Source organism: Heliconius melpomene, chromosome 4, assembly GCF_056956725.1.
Source record: "Heliconius melpomene rosina isolate 202511_hmr_F chromosome 4, ASM5695672v1, whole genome shotgun sequence".
NCBI classification, from domain to species: domain Eukaryota; kingdom Metazoa; phylum Arthropoda; class Insecta; order Lepidoptera; family Nymphalidae; genus Heliconius; species Heliconius melpomene.
The window spans coordinates 9,436,480-9,456,236 of NC_140392.1; the positions used below are offsets into that span (position 1 = coordinate 9,436,480).

Sequence of the window (19,757 nt, forward strand, 5' to 3'; positions counted from 1 at the left end):
TGAAGATAAACTTTTATTTATAGCATGTAAATTTGACGTATATTTTTCGAGGAAATGTAAAATTAAAAGAATTCAACGGTCTGTTTACGGCCGCAAGCCTAGGCTCGAGTCCCGTGGAGGGCGCCCTTGCAGCTCTTTCAAGTGGCAACGTACTGTTTGGACTTCCTCAGAATTACGAACACAAGTTGTTCATGATTTAATCTGTTGGCAAATGCATAATAAAAGTATTATAGATCGTATACGGGCGAAGCCGCGAGTGGGCCGATAGTATATTATATTTTTACATATTAAGTATATTATTCTATAAATAATTATTTAGTTTTTCTTATAAATTGTATATAACTATAAAGGGAAATTAATAAACTACCAAAAAATATTAATATAATATATCATTTATTAAGTATTTGTCACTTCCGGTTCAGCATTTATTTTCTTTCGCGGATCTTTATCACTTGACGATGAGTGCTCTCGTTTTTTCGTGTTTTTATTTTGATTACGAATTGCCTTAGACATTTTCGCTTCGCCGACACTAAAACAAAATTTAAGTTATATTTATAATACTTACTTTTGGTTTACAAATAAATGAAATGTACACGATAAATAATAAATTATATGTATGTCGAGGACAATGCGCCTGAGGTTGCGCGTGGGCGTTTGTATATATAACAATACAGTCCACTCTTTTATTTATTTAACTTAGGATAGGCAGTATTCCCAAGTAGGCACAGGGCACTGTTTCCATCAATGTACAATAGTTTAAATAAAAATATAGCCGCAAATAAAATTAAAAAGCTCATAATTTTTTAATAAATTTTGACATACAATTAAAACTCTATTGTACTAAAATCTTTGTATGTTATTTAATGTAACCTAAACTGTATTCAAAGTATTTAAATAATATAAGTATTAGCTCTTTTATGTAGATCTGTATTTTATACGAAAATATATTCCTATATATTTAAAGGATCTTATTAGTGAGTTGACTGGTTTATACCCTATTTAGGAAACAAAAAACAAACTTACTTAACAACAGCCCTACAACCCGGCCCCCAGTGCGGAGTTGGGTTAAACTGGAACCTCAATTGTCCGCTCTTTCGACTATTTGGATTCGCACACGCATTGTCAGTGAAGTCTATATTGTGTGTTATTTCCTTAGACAATATAGCCTTCGCGACTAAATCTAATTCTATTCTGAAACCGAAATTGTTCAATTAGTTAGCAATAAACAAAGCTATTTTTATATCATAATAACAATTCAAAACAAAATAAATGTTATTAAGAGTTTTAATAAGCATTGCCAATAAATGTTAATGGCAGAGTCAAATAATGTTTGACTGTTACCTGAGTTCTGGACAGTCTGTAATAGTTGGCGGAGCTTAATAATTAATATTTTAAAATTATACCACCATCACCCCACATTATCACAATGGCCTCCAAGTCATGAAATACTTTTTAGTAATTATTCTCTAACATATTTGTACCCATTTATTTTTATAATTTTCGAAATGTTATATTTCACACTTATACAAAAAAAATAGTTTTTTTAAAAAACATACAATAATTTGAACATGCCCGTATTTGTACTAGTCATGGACAGTGTCCGAGAGGCGCAGGTTCAAGTCCCGTTAAGTAAAAATTTTATACATATAAAAAAAAAAATTTACAATTTATTTAAAAAAAAAAATTACATTAATTCTTACTTTTCAGGCTTAACGGGATACATTTTCTCCCAACTTCTTATAATGTCCCACACAAAGTGTGGTGGTGCGTTTGTTTTCACTGACATTTTGGCGGCGTGAGAGTATGACACTTTATAGCCTGCATTTAAAATTGCTGATCTAAAACCAAAGAAAAAATAGATTTATATAATATATTTTTTTATATTTTTTGTTTTTAGGGTCCTGTATCCTTCATGTAGCAGAGTATGCAGAAAGCAAGAAACTTAATGTTAAGAAACTCCGTTCCCCGATAAATTTTCGAGACATTAAGTGTTGAGTTGCAGAACTCAATGACCCGTGTCTTCTCTTGTTACCTGTACAAAGAAGTATTTAATGCCACCTATGGTGGTCTCTGCTATTATTATTTGTCTTTTTAATATATCTTTAACGGAGAGAAATCACAATTACTATATCTGAAGACTTGCATCATCCATAGTAGTATGTAGTATGTGAAAAGGAAGAGTTTGTTTGACTTTACACATTAATCTCAGGAACTACTATTGTGAATTATTTCCTTGAAATACAGTTAATCTATTATCTACTTATTCTATTTTGAGTAAAGTGAAATTAAATATATTATAACCTACCTCATGACCAACATAGGCATAGTTTGCAAATGCACACGTCCAGACATTTTATCCAAAGAATAATACAAAGGAGAATCTTGCAGTTCTTCGTTTATGACGGACAGTACACCATCAATTCTCTTGGCCGTGCCAAAGATATAGGGATTTTTGTGTAAATACGCTTTTACTCTGTCTACGAAGTCTGCGTCGTGGATAGGTGCTGACCATATTGGACCTCCTAGCTGAAAATAAAATATTATATTTTTAACATTGTGTTATGCCACACTGTTTTTAGGAAACATATAAAAAATTTAACATATTTGCTTTGGTCTGATCATCTAAGACATATGTTTTCGGGCTACGTCGTAATTCTTATAGGTTTGTTATAATTTGTTTATGGATCGGATTGTAAACACGACGTATCAATCGGGTTAGGTTAGGTTAGGTCAGATCGGGTTCAATCCCCATGGGGGAGAGATGAGTTATTTTTATTTGTCCTTTTTACGTTTTCGAGTGCCGTCACTTAACACGCAATATCTCAAATTCGGGTAAAAGCAGAGAACAGAGATCTTAACTTTAATAGCATTTTCTTAAATAGTAATAAATTAATAACTCACATGATGTTTCTGATCACAATTATCACATTTCTGTCCCACCATAGGTCCCAGAGGTAAAAATGTTTTAACTCTTGCCGGATTGCTTTCATTTGGATTAGGTTTATGTCCACCTAGCGGTTGTAGGGTAAAACTGTCACAGCCCACGCAATTGTACACCATTGATAATTTACTGTGAAATAAATGTTAAATAATTATTTTATTAGCTGTTGGTGCAGTGGGGCAGAGTTGTAAATTCGATCCCCACTCGAGGATATGAATAATTTTCAAATATTTTCTGGGGTGACCTCCAGCTTTGAACTTATCTTTTTGTGTTAATGTTTTTTTTTTACATTTTTAAAGTGTTATTCCACACTCAGGAAAATAAACTTAAAAAGCATAATAAAAATAAACATTAGAAAAAAACCAAAATAAAAAATTTGAAAATATAAAAATTTTAACGCGGGATTTAAAACTGCGTTTCTTGGCAATCGTCCAAACGCTCTCACCACTAAAACATACGTTCTTATCAAGTTACGTCATAATTCTTATCCACTTGTTACAACTTATTTATGTTGTAGCAGTAAAGTAAGCAATAAGTATTTTTCTTTTAAGTTTGGAATAACACCGATGGAACAGATTGGAGTGTTTTGGTCTCCTCCTGGGTTCAAATCCAACTATGTCAAAATTTATATATGTTTTCTAAATAAATGTTTTTTTTTAGGCTTAATTTATAGTTGGTATAAATTCTGGGCTAAGCACGGTCCGGCTCCCTCTTATTGCCAATGCCCATGTCCACTAAAACCGCAATTTCTTAGATTCAAAAGGAAAGTTGGCAGCACATGTCTTAACACTGAGTTCTCTCTGGATACTGTACAATGTATATATTGTACAGTAGATAAAATAATTAAAAAATTACACATTATGCAACAAAAAGTCAAGTTTTACATTTAAAATATGTATTCATGCATAAATATGTTATTACTTACCTTATCGTCTTATTACAATGTACAGCACCAGAATAAACTTTAACAAACACCCTTGTATAAAAATCAGCAGATAAACTTATTAACGGTACAATGTATCGGTTATATCTGTTTGCGTGTGACTCTATGCATTGTAGTAATATTCTTAGAGCCTGGAAAATAAAGAAAATTTATGATTATACTTAAAGAATTTTGAAAAAAATATATTACAGGCATTTATCAAATATTTTAAATGATACTCTTTAACCAAATTAGTCGAAATGTTTCAAGCACTTTGCAATAGTCAAAGAAAATCAAAGATTTTAGTACCAAAAATGAAATATATTTGATATTAATTTATTGTCTTTAATAAAACAGTGGAACAGCATAAGACTGTAAAGACAATGATTTTTAGTTTAATCTTCTCTCAGACTTACATTTACATTTTTCTTCTTCTAAAAGACAAAGATTTAAGTTCAGCCAATCGCAATTTAGGAGGTAAGTGGGTAATTGAGTACTTTAACACTCTATTAACTCAAAAGCAGCAAATGAAAAAGAAATAAATGAATATTTACCATTTCATGACAGCATTTAGTTTTCAAACTAATAGCACCATATTTGCTATAACATGTTTCAGGTGCATTTCCAGCCAAAACTGCCATATCTGTTGCTGTTACAAGTAACAGTCCACCCTCTTGTACACTTTGTACTGCTGCATCAAGAAATATAGTGGGAGAGCCATAAGGGTCAAGATCTATGGCTGCGAACCTCTTTGATGGGTGCTTGTGTTTGTACATTAGAATGCTACAAAAAAATTACATATTTAATATAATAAATTTAACAATGGTATGTACGTATATGATACATATTTGTAAATATTATTAAAATGTTATTTACTATTTTTAAATAAATGAATATTAACTGTAACTTGAAGCTTCTTCAATTCTGACTATGGCACAGTGGGATGCCATCTGACTGTAACACATTGTAAGTTCAATGCCCGTTGAAGTAAATAGATAATTTTGATTTCCTTGATAATATGAAGTCTCTTGAAATAGGACAGAGAGCAGAGAACTCAGTGACTCAACACTAGAATAACAGAGTTAAAAACAGACTTACCAAGCATCGTCAAGGCTTGTTTCAACAATAGACTCTACACCATTATGCACAACATTTGACTGTATTGTCTCCACAGCTTGTTTGGAGAAATCATTAGCAATTATTTTGGTAGCACTTGGAACTTCTTTTGCATACCGAATGCTTCTCAGTCCTGTTGCTGATAAGGCTTCTAGGATTGTAACAGGTATCTCAATCTTAAAGTATTAGACAAAGATTTAAAATTAGATATTATATGAAATGTTGTAATACATAAAGTGATAAATAAAAAAACAATATAAGATATACCCCAGAATCTTCAGTGTTTCCTACTCTATCTTCTATGATGTCATTATTAGATAACTTTTGTATGCTTTTTAGCGCTTTTGCAAGCTTTTCAGCTTTGTAATCTTCGGTAAATACATTTAATACTGCTATACTTAGATCTCTGTTAAATTCCTGCACAGGATTATAGAACACTTTTTCTGATGTTAAACGTATCTCTGCTTGTCCTTCTATAATGCATTTAGTATTATCTTTTTTCCCTGATACGTTCATTTTCACAATATTCTAAAAGAATGTTTATTTATATTTACTTTAAGTATATCACTATACTAAATATACAATATATACAGCAACTTAAAAGTTTTATCATAACCGAAGTAAAATTTCTTCTTAATAAGTTAAAGCACTTCATTAAAATTGTTTATAAAAGAACATAATAAAGCCAAAGGTTATTTTGTTTCCACATTGTATTCAACAATCAGATTGACATTACACTCCACCTTGCTTCACATTCGACTGTCAATGTCAAATGTAATATGTCAGTGTCAATTTTGAGCCCCGACCCCAGTAGTTTTGAGTCACCAGTCGGTCATACGGATTTCGGAAACGGTACCGTAGCAATACGATGTGTTACTTAAAAATCTAGAGATTTTAATACAAATAACTTATATAATAAGCAAAAAATCTAAGTTTATAGAATTTAACTAGGACCTTAGGATTAGATCCTCTCCTTAATTTTTCCAAAGTGAATGAAATTATCAGTATGTATTCTCCCCATCGTCAGTCTGTAATCTTATCAAGTTATCACTGTGTCAAAATGACATGTTTGTAGCTTGACAGTAGGGGATTTGAACTTTGAAGAATCTGGAAAAATAACCTTTTCTAGATATTATTTAACAAAATATATATGAAAAGTATTACATATTAATTAAACTGTAAGTTGCAAAGTAAAAGATGCACACAGCAAGTGCAGTAGTGAGAAATACTGTGCTTTTCAATCCAGCTCTAAGGCCACCGATACAAATAAGTAGAAATGTAACAAAAATTGCATCATATTTACATCGTAGACCGGTGAAACAGAAGTTAATAAATCAATTTAATATTTACGGATTAAAAGAGGGACGAATATGTAGTTATAATAGAGATTTCCTTCTTTCAAAGCAGGTTAGTAGCTTCATTGCTCTAAAAGTATTTTAATTATACCTAATAAGATTTTTTATGTTATAAAATTATAGCATAAAAATCTTATAAGCTTAATTATAACATCTACAGCTTCACTTCTTAATTATAACATCTTTTTAATTTACGATTAAATCACTATAGATTTTAAGCAGTCGTCAATATTCAACTGGTAATAAAAATGACCCTGAGGACGAGGAGCCAGCGGTAGAAGTAAAAGATGAAACACCTTTATTCTCAAGTCAATTGCCAGCCACAGTAGCTGTGCCAGAAGTGTGGCCTCAAGTACCTGTCATAGCAATTAATAGAAATCCAGTGTTTCCAAGATTTATTAAGTTAATTGAGGTATTGTATATGAAGAATGCTATTTTAAGTGTTAAGCCTTTCAATATTTTTTACCTTCACAATTTATCCTTTCTCTATAGAAGGCAGAAAAAATCTAATGTCAAGACAACATGCTTGGCTTTCCACAAAATACTGAGCTGTATAACACACAATGTATTAAAAAAATTATTTAACTTAGCATGGAATTAAAAAAATCGCCTAAGAGGAATCAAACCCGGAATCACAATTTTTTTTGTAATTACAAGCAGTCTATATTTGTATACAATCTATGTAACCTTACTGTATTTGTATTGAATTTATATATTTTTTATCTATATAGATCTCAAACCCAGCATTAATAGATTTAATCAGAAGGAAGGTCAAATTAAATCAACCATATGTAGGAATATTTTTACGTAAAACTGAAGATGAAAAGTCAGATATTGTATCAAATTTAGAGGACTTGCATCAAGTGGGAGTATTTGCTCAAATACATGAAATGCAAGACATGGATTATAAGTTGCGATTAGTTGTGATGGCACATAGGAGAATAAAGATTACTGGACAGTTTATTGAGGATGAGATTGAAACAGGACCAGCAGGTAACATGTTCTATTATATGTTAATATACTATTTATTAATTAAGATGGATGTGGATGGGCATATAAGAATATAATAAAATAAAATTAAAATTAAATCAGCTTATGTGTATCCTGCACACAGTAGGGTAGGCAGAGGGAGTCTAGTGTTAAGACACTGATTCTCACTTTCTACCGAGTTCTTGAGGCATTGCATGCTGTGTGGTGGAACTCAACACGAGGCTTTACCTCGACACCAGAGTGAAGAAATGGAAATATCAATTTAAATAGGTAAATATTTCATTTCCTCAAGTGGGGATCAAACCCATAACCAGTCAAGTTTACAATTACACTTTGTGCCCCTGTGCCACGACTGGCCTCCGACAAGAAGATAATTATGAATTTAAAAGTTTATTTGCAATATTTACTGATAAAAAATAATGACAATATATTTTTTTTCCGAGTAGGATTTAGGGTCACTTAAGATTATTATAATTAATAACATACAATTAAGTATATCTTGTTATACTATAGCTAAGCTTTAGCCCATATTTTGTACTTAAAGTAGTGCTAAGACTTATTCAAACAAAGCTCCCTCTGCCTACTATGGTGAATGTGAGGGATATCTAAAAAATAGAACAAATGTCATTGTTACTACCTAATATCAGCTTCACGCTATATCCTGCACACATCAAGGTAGGCAGAGAACCTAGTGTTAAGACATTCCATTCCCCACTTTCCACTGAATTCTAGAAGCAATGCACGTTGAGTGGCGGAATTCAATGTCGCGCTGTGCCTCGACCAGCCGGCCCTTCTTTGCCAGAGTGAAAAAATGGAATGGAAATACAGATTTAAATAAATATTTCAATTCCTCGATTTTCCACTCGAACCCACAACTAGTTGCGTTTACTTTTACACTTTGTGCCCCTTCGCCACGACTGGGCATACCTAATAAATCAGTCAAAACTCAATAATACATAATACTTCAAAAATCTCCCTAAAATAAATCTAAGATTTATAAATATATAATGTCATTAAAAATTCACTAATAACTCCACTAACTAAGCCATACTATGTAAATTAAAACTTGCAGCTTCAATTCTGAAATATATGAGTATATTTCAGAAATGAAGCTCAAGTTTCCTGTATTTAACGTGGAATTTAACGTTACGCGTGAAGAGTCCGACGCGGAACGACGGAGACGGAAACATCGTAATTCAAGGAAACAGAGGAATGAAGTGGAGAAAGAGAATGTCGAAAAAGAGAATAAAAAGCCATTGCCAGATCAAGTCATGATGGTTAAAGTGGAGAACATGATGCATGACAAGTTCAAGCAAAATGAGGAGGTCAAAGCTTTGACGCAAGAAGTGATTAAGACTATTCGGGATATTATTAATATGAATCCGTTGTACAGGTATGCATGTTTTATTAATTATTTTATTGTTTCAAAATTTTTTTTTTACACATAAAATTGAAAGATCAATATAAATTTGAAAATAATACGTTATGCCTCCAGAATTAGGCGAAAAGTGTGGAATGGAAGTGTCCTAATGGGAATGGAATGTTTAACACTACGTTTCCAGGTTCTCTCTGCCTACCTTGCTATGTGCATGATCCAGCGTGAAGCTAGCTAGTCGTGGCGCAGTGACGGACGTGACCAAGTGCCTTTAATCTAATTTCTAATGCTTACTAAGCAGAGTAAGCTACATGAAGCTGCTAATATATTAAATCCAGTGAAGAAAGTTATGCAGTGTCTAATCTAAACACTATGATAGTGGTTTTGATACCTATTCAGAAGATATATATTATATTTATATTATTTTCTTTGTTCTGGTAATAAAAAATTGGGCGTTGTGTTCCGCCGTCGAATTTCTGCAGAAAGCGGAGATGGTAGTATGGTGACAGATTTTATGATTAACTTCAATTTCTGTAAATATAGGGAATCGCTCCACCACATGTTGGCTCAAGGACAGCGTGTGGTAGACAACCCGGTGTACCTGAGTGACCTGGGGGCAGCTCTCACTGGTGCTGAGCCAGCGGAACTGCAAGCGGTTTTGGAGGAAATGGATGTAAGTCTATTTCTTGTTTTTATATTTTTTATTTAGTTTTAGCTGCTATCATGTCCAATACAATACAATACTTGGCTACCTTTTTCACATTTATATTTTTGATGCGATATATACATAATGTAGATTATTTTCATTTGATAACATTGTCAACAATGTATTGAGACCATCGTGGTGCAGGGGTACACGCGTGTGACTGTAAATGCGACAGGTTGTGGGTTCTATTTCCACTCGAGGAAATAATATATTTAATATATTTTCATTTCTTCGCTCTGGTAAGCAGGCGAAGCACGGCGTTGAGTTCCGCCACTTAGCACGCAATACCTCAAGAATTTGGCAGAAAGTGGAAAATGGAGTGTCTTAATACTAGGTTTCCCTTGCCCACCGTGCTATGTGCGGGACACAGCTTGAACCTGAAGAAAAAACAATATTAAAAAATCATATTTCTAATTTTGTAGATTCCCAAACGTTTGATGATGTCACTGTCTCTATTGAAGAAAGAATATGAATTATCCAAATTACAGCAGAAAATTGGTAAAGAAGTTGAAGAGAAAGTTAAACAGCAACATAGAAAGTATATATTGCATGAACAGTTGAAGGTGAGTTATTTAAGTTTTTGTTATAATTTTATAGTAAAAAAAAATATATACTTACTGAAATATTTCAATTTCAGTATAGTTTTATTACGGTCTAGTTCCTACAATTTTTTAATTAATTTTTTAAGATTTTTTTATATAAGAAATAAAATCTATACAGGTAATAAAAAAAGAGCTAGGTCTAGAAAAGGATGATAAAGACGCTATAGGCGATAAGTTTCGAGAACGCCTAGCTGATAAACAAGTGCCCCAAGCAATACAAACAGTTATAGACGAAGAATTAAACAAACTAAACTTTTTAGAAAGTCACAGCTCAGAGTTCAAGTAAGATTTAGTCTTATTATTTAAAATAGGTTAATATAATCATTAAAATTAGAATTAAGTTAAGGCTATTAACTAAATAGGCCCTTGTGCCAAAGCAGCACACCCTTTGGCTGGAAACGCGACAATTATGGTTATATTTCGAATTATGGTTGGAACTACATTCGGTCGAATTAATTATTTTTATTACCCACTTCTTAGAACATTTTACAAATTGAACCTTTAATTAGGTATAGCTATAATAATATAAGCTATGTCGTGACAGGATTCGAAGTAAAATCTGTAAATTTCAACATTTCTGTACCAAATTAATTAAAAAATATTCGAAATTAATAAAAAAGTCCTACTAAATAAATTGAAAATAGAATGTATTCATATTTACATTTTTTTAACTAGCGTAACACGTTGCTACCTCGACTGGCTAACGTCCCTTCCGTGGGGAGTGACATCAGAGGAGAACCTAAAACTAGAAGATGCTCAAGTCATCCTTGATGAAGACCACTATGGCATGGAAGATATTAAGAAGAGGATTTTAGAGTTTATAGCTGTTTCACAATTGAAGGGCAGTACGCAGGGGAAGATTTTGTGTTTTCATGGACCACCTGGTGTGGGAAAGACTAGTATAGGTATGTTTTAGTATTTGCTATGATTCATTATTAATAGACGCGCGACGGTGATTTTGTTATATTATATCCAAATAATACAGAAATCTTTACCCAAATTATATCTTGTGTGTTATTCTGATCTATAAGCTGTATTACTGTAAAGTTTCATCTATTATATATTTTTGCATGGGAGTGGAACAATCATCCATAAATCCTCATTCAACGCCACATTTTTCCTCCTCTTATTACGAGTAGACTTGAGACTTTATTATATGCTTTAGTTTCCCTCTTTCAGCCCGTTCAATAGCGCGCGCGCTAAACCGCCAATACTTCCGTTTCTCCGTCGGCGGTATGACTGACGTTGCGGAGATAAAGGGACACAGACGCACATACGTGGGCGCCATGCCCGGCAAGTTAGTACAATGCTTGAAGAAAACTGGGACCGAAAACCCCTTGGTGCTTATCGATGAGGTGGACAAGATTGGCAAGTGAGTATAGGAAGGGGTGGGGGGAGTGTTGGGAGAGGATATAATTATGAATATAGTAAATAAATTAAACTCAGATGTTATACTTTTCAAAGTTAAAGTAGACGCGGAGTTGTTAAAATATCCTATGATGTTATAGTAGTTATTAGTCAATCCAAAATAGTATGTTACAATCTTATATAAATACAATTTTAACATATTATGCTTATTAGTTAGTTAATTATGGTATTTCTCCCAGAGGCGTCCACGGCGACCCGTCCTCAGCACTCCTAGAGTTGCTCGACCCGGAACAGAACTCCAACTTTCTGGACCACTACCTGGACGTGCCGGTGGACCTGTCCCGCGTGCTGTTCATCTGCACGGCCAACGTGGTGGACATGATCCCGGAGCCGTTAAAGGATAGAATGGAGCTTATTGATATGTCTGGTAAATTTTGAATAACTTTTTTTTGTATTCTTAGTAAAGTAGAACTAATACCTAGAAGTGATAAACAGAACTGAATTCTAATTATCGAGACTTTCGTTAACTTCTTCATACATGTTCTTTAGGGAATCCTCATGCTTATTATGTGCCAGGTAAATACTGTATTCATGAAGATCAACCAAAGTCACTGTATTGAAGAAAAAAGGATTTTTCTGGCGGAAAGAGGGGAGCGGCCTGTCTTAAGACTAGGCTCTAAACTTCCCTAAAAACTAAAAACAATAATAAAAACTAATAATATCAGTTTTAAATTGTCTACGCTATGGACAATGTCATCCAATAAAATATAATTGCGATAAACTAAAATGAGAATTGTTTTAATATATCCATACATAAATTTTCAAACTTAAATAACTCCACAGGTTATGTGGCAGAGGAAAAGTTAGCCATTGCTCAACAGTATTTAGTGCCGACAGCTCGCAAGAACTGCGGTCTCTCAGAGGAACAGCTGGACCTCACCGCCGACTCTTTACATACACTCATCAAGTCCTATTGCAGGGAGAGTGGAGTAAGGAATCTGCAGAAACATATTGAGAAGGTAAGGATTAGTTTCTTTTTGCCATCACAGTACAAAATGGAGTATTATTTTTTTTTCGTCATCGCTTAACAACACCTACTTAGTACCGACTGTTTGTATGATCTGCGGTCTGTGGGAGGAACAGCTGGATATCACTGTTGACAATTTTTTTTCTTGTGTTGTGCTAAATTTAGCCACTCAACACGCAGTGTCTCAAATCTGGATTGGAGAATCTTTTACACTAGGTTCTTTTTGCCTATCCTGCTATTTACGGGATACAGAATACAGTGTGAAACTAAAATATATGTTTTTTATTTATATGTTTTTTTTGTATTTCAGATAGCACGCAAAGTGGCATACAAAATAGTGAAACAAGAGGCCGATAAAATGACGATAACAGATACAAATTTATCGGAATTAGTGGGGAAGCCGACGTTCAAACACGACCGTATGTATGATATCACGCCCCCCGGAGTAGTGATGGGCCTGGCTTGGACAGCCATGGGTGAGTTGAATTTTTGTTTTTACACCTTTTTTACATTAAAAACGTCTATCAAAATCCTATATCCGGTCTGGTAAGGAGACAAAAGCGCAGAAAACGGAATGTATGAAATACCAGGGTTCCTCTACTTTTTATGTGTGGTATACAGTGTGTAACTAAAGAAAAATATTTATTTTACCAGGTGGCAGTACCCTCTATATAGAAACAGCTTTAAGGAACACCATAAAAGACGATAAGCTAACACCCGGTTCCCTGGAACTTACTGGACATTTGGGTGACGTGATGAAGGAATCAGCAAGGATAGCTTTAACAGTGGCCAGGAACTACTTGGCCGAGAACTATGGGGATAATCAGTTTTTGAACACTAGGTCAGTAATAATAATTAGATGGTATATATTCAACTTTTCATTTTATTTTATTATAACAGAACAGTTGTCAATGTGGAGACTCTTTGTTCTTAAAAGAAGGTAAACCCATAATTATAAATTACAAGCTAACTGCTGTTTCCCTCTAACTTTCTGGACTGGGTGACTTCATAAAGGAATCTACGAGGATAGTTTTTGCGGTGGCTGGCGAAACTACTTGACCGAGGACTATCAGGATAATCCGTTTTTGAATATTAAATAATTTTTAAATACTAGAAAAGTAAGGTACAGTTTGGCCGATGTGTCGTGATCGCGTTGAAGTTAGGCTTCTTGGCCGTTTTCACATTGTTCACTTGGGAGAAAAATAATTAAAAAAAAATCTCAATATTAATCTGGCGCAGTCATCTACTGATACTCTCAAGACGTCCACAACTCGTCGACCGTAATACAATAAGGGACGACAAATTTACTCCAGGGTTTCTAAAACTTACTGGACGTTTGAGTAACATGACGAAATGAATTCACAAAAATTGCTAAGATAGTCTTTAGAATGTATTGGCTATATATTATAGGAATTATCCGGTTTATTTGGTTTTCGATTCTTTATGGTAATATTTTGAGGAAGGCTGAAAAAGTTTTTAGGTTATTTTTAGAAGTTGGTAAGTTTTAATTGCTTGATATGTATACTTCTATTTAAAATGTATTTCTTTTGTTTTGGTAATAATATTGTCGAATATTAGACGCAAAACATACATTTAGGCAACCAACATCTACTATTTCTTTTCTTATTTTCCAGTCACCTACACCTTCACGTGCCAGAAGGAGCTACCCCCAAAGACGGTCCATCAGCCGGCATAACGGTCACCACGGCTTTACTCTCACTAGCTCTGAAAACACCAGTCCGTTCCCAACTGGCTATGACGGGGGAAGTCTCGTTAACGGGACGGGTGTTACCCGTTGGTGGGATTAAGGAGAAGATTATTGCTGTGAGTTGTTTTTTTGGTTAAGTGCATTTTGGTTTGATTCGGGGTTGGATGGGTGTGCGTTAGCTTAGGTTAAATTATTCTGCCTAGCAGTGAAGACACATAGACAGTGTATTCCCAACTAGCTATGAATCGCGTTAAAGGGACGGATTTTACCTGTTGGCAGGATGTAGAAGAAGGATGATGTCATTTTAATTTGGTTATTCATATTGATTTGGTCCGCCTACTATTTGTTATATTTGTTTTCTCCATAACACTAAGGAATCGAACTCATAACACTCAAAACAATATATGTAATATTTTTTTTTCTAAATTTTAAGGCTAAACGCGTAGGAGTGACATGTGTGATCCTTCCGGAAGAAAACCGACGGGATTTCGACGATCTACCCTCTTTCATTAAAGAGGGCATCGAAGTATACTTCGTCAATGATTACCAAGATGTGTTCAAAATAGCCTTCGACCAACAAAAGGTTTAAAATAATATATTATTGATTTAAAATTATTAATTTTCGTTTGTTTGTATGTTTATTTGTTTGTAGATAGATTGTAATTTTTTTGTATTTAGGTGTATGTGTAATTATAAAGTATATGAGTATGTATATGTTATAAAAGACTTAAGTAGTGTATGGGGCCAGTGAGTGGGGCATAAGCGTGCGACTGTAAACTCAACAGGTTGTGGGTTCCATTCACACTCTAGGAAATGATATGATAATTAGCTATATCATTTTCGTTTCCACGCTTGGTTGGGTAGGTAATGATTTGATAGGATTTATAACTTGTGGATAGTATAGACAGTAAATGAGAATATGAGGTTATATATTGGCACAAAACAATGCTTAAAATAAGATAATATACACATGATAATTTAAATTTAAATTTTATAAAATATATAATTTTTGATATTATATTGACTTTAAATTCCATTGATAGAAAAAAAAAGTGACTTACTTTAAAATTACTGATTTAGCTAAAAGCCTAATATATATATACATTAATTTTCCGAGTTTTTTTAGGGTTTTATACCTCAAAAGATAAAAACGAAACCCCTAATAACTTTTATTATCTTGAGATCGCGTGAAGGTATTAAGCTGAAAATAATATCTAATATTAAATTAGGTACCTTAAAGCACAGAAAACAACAAGTTTCTAAGTTATTGCAATTGAAAGATACAAACATTTGTGCATCGATTTTGCTGCAATTTGTATGAAATTTGTCACGTAATCAAAACCTATAGTAAAATCCGAAAAGTGAAAATTTGTAGGTATTTCATAGAAAAAATCATTAGAAACTTATATTCCTAGTTAATTTTATACAAATAGAGTGCTTGCTATGCTTGCAAATATATTTATAATTTGTACTTCTCGTTGATCTACAATAATCGTAAGTTATGTCAGTAGGTGAAGGTGAGAAATATTTATTTTATATTTTCAACATACAAAAATATTTTTAAAAATGTATAGCGGGATTAGAAACCGCTCCTCTTGGAAACAATAAAATAAATGCCAATTACTTTTAGTGACATATTTTCACGATTTCTTTATAATTAAATATTTTTTGTAAATATATTATAATTTTATTAACGGTCCTCTATGTATGGATGTAAGTAATTATTATGTTAGCATGGTGTATGTTTATTAGTAGCTTTATTAAAAATTTTACTTTTATTTTTGTTTTTTCTTATAATAAACCCTTTTCTTTAGATATTTTTTTAGTATTTTAATTTTTAATAGATTTTGTACACTGAATTTTTATATATGTAAAAATATTTTATTACCATTTTGCTTGCATAGATACCAATATATATGTTGTAGTAGTATAGTAGTCATATAATGAATAGTAGTATGGTCCGTCGTGTAGTGGCGTAAGCGTGTGACTGTTAACGCGTCAGATGGATACGATACCCACTCAAGGAAATGTAATATTCTCATTTCCTCGCTCTGGCAACGACGCGTAGCGCGGCATTGAATTCTGCCATTCTAAAATTCGGCGAAAATAGGTAAACAGAAGACTCTTAATGAGAACGGAGTGTCTAACACTAGGTTCCAAGATTCCCTGTGCGGAATAAATAAATAAATTTGTTTATAATGTTATTTGTCCAGTGTGAAGATTAAGAACGTGGCGCAGTGGTACATCGTTTGTCTATAAAGGCGACGGTTATGAGTTCGATTCCCGCTCAGGGGATGGAATTATATTGATTTTCTCGCTTTGGTAACAATACAAACGCGGCGTTAAGTTTCGCTACTTATTATTTGTAATTAATATTTTATCTTGATTTTATAGAGAAGGGTCGGAAAAGTTCAATAAGCTTCATCCAACTCATCTTCCGCCTAAAAGAAGTTTGTCATTAATGGTGTTTGAAGAATTTCCGGTTATGTTTCATTTAAATTTTATTTTAATAAATAATAATATTTGTTAATAAATATTGTTTTATTTTCATATACACATATTTACATTGTTTGTTATTTATTTATTTATGTAATATCTTATCTTTGAAGTCAATTTCTATCTATACCATTCAACACACAATGCCCACTTTCTGAATTTCTGAATGCGGAAATTGGCAACGGAAGAGGGAATCAATAGGAACAGAGCCTTAATATTAGGTTCCCTCTGCCTACCTAGCTAAGTGCAGGTTACAGCCTGAAAGTAAATTAAAAAGCTATATTTTATATAATGTATAGAATACATTTCAAAATAACAGTGCTAAAATAAATAAAACCAGTAAGAAATATATTATTACAATTTTAGAATATAGTGCCTCTTAGAAGCCATCCAGGAGCAAAGCAGAATCTCTGTATGGAGAGTTTTCAATTTTCTACCTAAAATGCTAGCAACTTATTTAAGTATTATAGAATAATAACCCACTAAAAGACATCTTACATTAATAATTTTTAGAGTCATAAAAATAATTATTAATAGTATTTTTATTCTTCATTTAATAAAAATATCTGTTATGAAAAAAGTTATATTCTTTTTCAAATATCTTAATCTATTATCATCCAAGCTGTAGAATCTCTTCCCCTATCTACTTCTTTAAAGTTTTTCTACCATCTTCAAGCAATTGTAACAAAACTGGGTAAACTTCATCATAAGTCGCTATTTGATTTTGTCTAATGTGATTTTGATATCTTTGCAAAGCCCCTGCTATGAATTCCAATCTATCTCTTTCATTTTTATGTGAATCTAACCATTGGATCAGTTTTTGAATGTTCCATCCAGCACAAGTATGCGGAGCTAATAGCTGCGGACCTCCATGGGAGAATAAGAACATTAGAACTAAAGAATAAGGCAATGCTCCACCCTCGCTTTGACTCTTTGCTATCTCTTGAGGAGTTTTCTCAAGGAGGAGACTTAGAGCTTTTAGTTGACGGTAGTGATCACCCAGTTCTGATATATCAGACACTAATGGTGATAAAGACACTTCTAGATGTTTACAGTCAGCTTGAAGTTTAGCCCGCCCATACTTACTCACAGGCCGAACATTACAAACATGCTGAACAAATCTATCAATACAAGATTTTGCAATTTCCACACAGCACTCGTTTAAAGCAGATTTTTCACTAAACATTGACAAATAAATATCTTTGCACCTAGACACAAAGTTTTGTAACTCTTTCATGTAAGGAGAACATGATATAATTTTGTTTTTTGGATCATCTGCTCTTAGCAGGTCTCCTTCATCATGCATGGTTAACAAAATCAAGAAAAGTGAGTTCTTAATGGATTCACCAAAGAGATTGAGGACAGGTAAGCTTGAAATGCCCTTAAGACTGTTTTGAACTATTTGCACACTCTCTTGTGGTAGAATTGAGTTCATATTTACAAGAACCCTTTTAATTTGTGATGAGAAATAATATAAGGCATTACATAAATCTGCATTTTTCTGCTGTGAACTTGTTGGAGCTTCTATAATTTGTGCAACATCGCTGTCCATCGATAACCTTTGTTCAGCCTCTACATTCATCTGTTTAATACATTTAGCAACACTGTTTGCTAAACTAATGCTTAAAGTTTTGTCCCCTAGAGATATGCTTAATGACTCGGCTATGATTCTTATGGCATTGTCAATCTGGTCCATGGTTGGCACTTGACTCAAGTGCCACATACTTCTCACTGGCTCCAAAAGTTTTGCTAGGGATTTTGATAAAAATGAGTTTTCCCATTTAGTTAAATATGCCCTGTTTACTTCCAGATTTTTGCATTTTAATCTGGAGAGTAAATCATTGAAACATTTTAACAATTTTGGAAAATCAATTTCAACAGATTGGCTCACGGCAGATGGACTTTTTTCTAATTCTTTACAAAAAATTTTTGACAGTTCATTCCAAAAGTTATTTGCAATATTTCTAAAGTTACCAATCGCATGTAGTTCTATAACTACATTTTGCAGCATTATGACCTTCACACAGCTGTTATAAATTTCCACTTTGAAGAGCTTTTCAATGTTGTCCCATAATTTGATATTGAAATCTTGAGCATTCATGATGTTTGCCTTACCTGGAGCAATGCGACCTGAACTAGATTTTTTTACTTCAATGGACACCATTTGAACATTTAAAGCATTTGTGATTTCCTTCTTCAAATCCTTAAGAATAGAATCTACAGTTTTCTTTATTTGCTCCTCAGTACATTGTAAGTTATGAAATACTTTAAAGCATTGCAGTAGTTTGGTTTTATCACCACTAAGAAGGCTGATCTGCAACATTTCTGTGGAATTAGTTAACAATTCTTTCTTCTTTATATCTACTTGCTTCAACACATCCTCAAGCATATCAATACCTTCAAAATCATAATCGTTAATGAGTTCTTCTAACTCAAACAGAACTATGGCTTCTTTAGCTGGATTATCTTTTATAGAGTTAAGTTTATCCCACAGTGCAAGAATTTTAGACGAGTGCCGAAGAAGATTGCAGGTTATTTGAACATTTTCAAGTATCATAATTTGATTTTGCAATTCGTAAAAAGGTTTGTGTATTCGCTCCTGAAGTTTTTGTGATGTTTTCAATAATTCTTTAATTTGACCACGGACTGTCTCTAACATAGCCTCCAGTTCACATATATTGCTCGCTTGCGTCAATAAATCATTATGTTTCGCGAGAACTTGTGTTTCTAAGCTTTTTGATAACCTATCAACTGCTTGGTTTAGTTTAGTGACTTGCTCTGTTACCGATGTGTTTTCATCAATAAGTATTTTCATAGAGCCATTTAAAAACTTACTATAAAATTCATCATTTTCTATTTCCACACAAATATCTTTTGCGTCCATTGTGAAGGCAAATAAGAAGAGGGTTTTGATTTATATTTATTATTTAAGAGGTATTTACTTCCTTATTGCAAGTAAATATGACATTAATTAAGATTTAATATACTTTTGCCGATAAACAACGTCGTGAGTCGTCACATCAAAATTTGTTATTGACATTTGACATACAACTGTTAACGTCAAGATCAAAACCACAGTTAACATTTGAAACTTATAGATTAAAGATTTAACTTTATTTATAGCATTTTGATATGCTATTAAAAAAAATAG

The 19,757-nt window shown here is 33.0% G+C and overlaps 3 protein-coding genes across 4 annotated transcripts; 1 reads left to right on the forward strand and 2 right to left on the reverse strand.

Moving 5' to 3' along the window:
- Positions 1–374: 374 nt before the first annotated feature.
- On the reverse strand, positions 375–5,732 carry Trm1 (tRNA methyltransferase 1). The gene is made up of 10 exons (XM_085208121.1): positions 5,596–5,732; positions 5,247–5,507; positions 4,962–5,155; positions 4,418–4,646; positions 3,867–4,015; positions 2,902–3,070; positions 2,306–2,526; positions 1,701–1,838; positions 1,024–1,191; positions 375–529 (listed from the first exon to the last, which is right to left on the reverse strand). The coding sequence occupies exons 1-10, from the start codon at positions 5,632–5,634 to the stop codon at positions 397–399; spliced, it is 1,701 nt and encodes a 566-aa protein (XP_085064247.1). The 5' UTR covers positions 5,635–5,732; the 3' UTR covers positions 375–396.
- A 288-nt stretch (positions 5,733–6,020) lies between these two features.
- Positions 6,021–16,644, forward strand: Lon (lon protease homolog, mitochondrial). 2 transcript variants are annotated; one of them, XM_085208118.1, is made up of 16 exons: positions 6,021–6,386; positions 6,546–6,746; positions 7,066–7,327; positions 8,429–8,717; positions 9,243–9,372; positions 9,828–9,968; positions 10,126–10,289; positions 10,683–10,912; positions 11,187–11,379; positions 11,615–11,802; positions 12,219–12,394; positions 12,713–12,878; positions 13,057–13,243; positions 14,037–14,226; positions 14,544–14,693; positions 16,505–16,644. In XM_085208118.1, the coding sequence occupies exons 1-16, from the start codon at positions 6,177–6,179 to the stop codon at positions 16,526–16,528; spliced, it is 2,901 nt and encodes a 966-aa protein (XP_085064244.1). In that variant the 5' UTR covers positions 6,021–6,176; the 3' UTR covers positions 16,529–16,644. The 2 variants fall into 2 exon arrangements, with proteins under 2 accessions (XP_085064244.1, XP_085064245.1); XM_085208119.1 differs by having other exon boundaries at positions 6,023–6,386; positions 8,483–8,717.
- Positions 16,633–19,652, reverse strand: fws (Conserved oligomeric Golgi complex subunit 5 four way stop). Its single transcript, XM_085208120.1, has 2 exons — positions 16,965–19,652; positions 16,633–16,864 (listed from the first exon to the last, which is right to left on the reverse strand). The coding sequence occupies exon 1, from the start codon at positions 19,488–19,490 to the stop codon at positions 17,250–17,252; it is 2,241 nt and encodes a 746-aa protein (XP_085064246.1). The 5' UTR covers positions 19,491–19,652; the 3' UTR covers positions 16,633–16,864; positions 16,965–17,249.
- Positions 19,653–19,757: the final 105 nt, after the last annotated feature.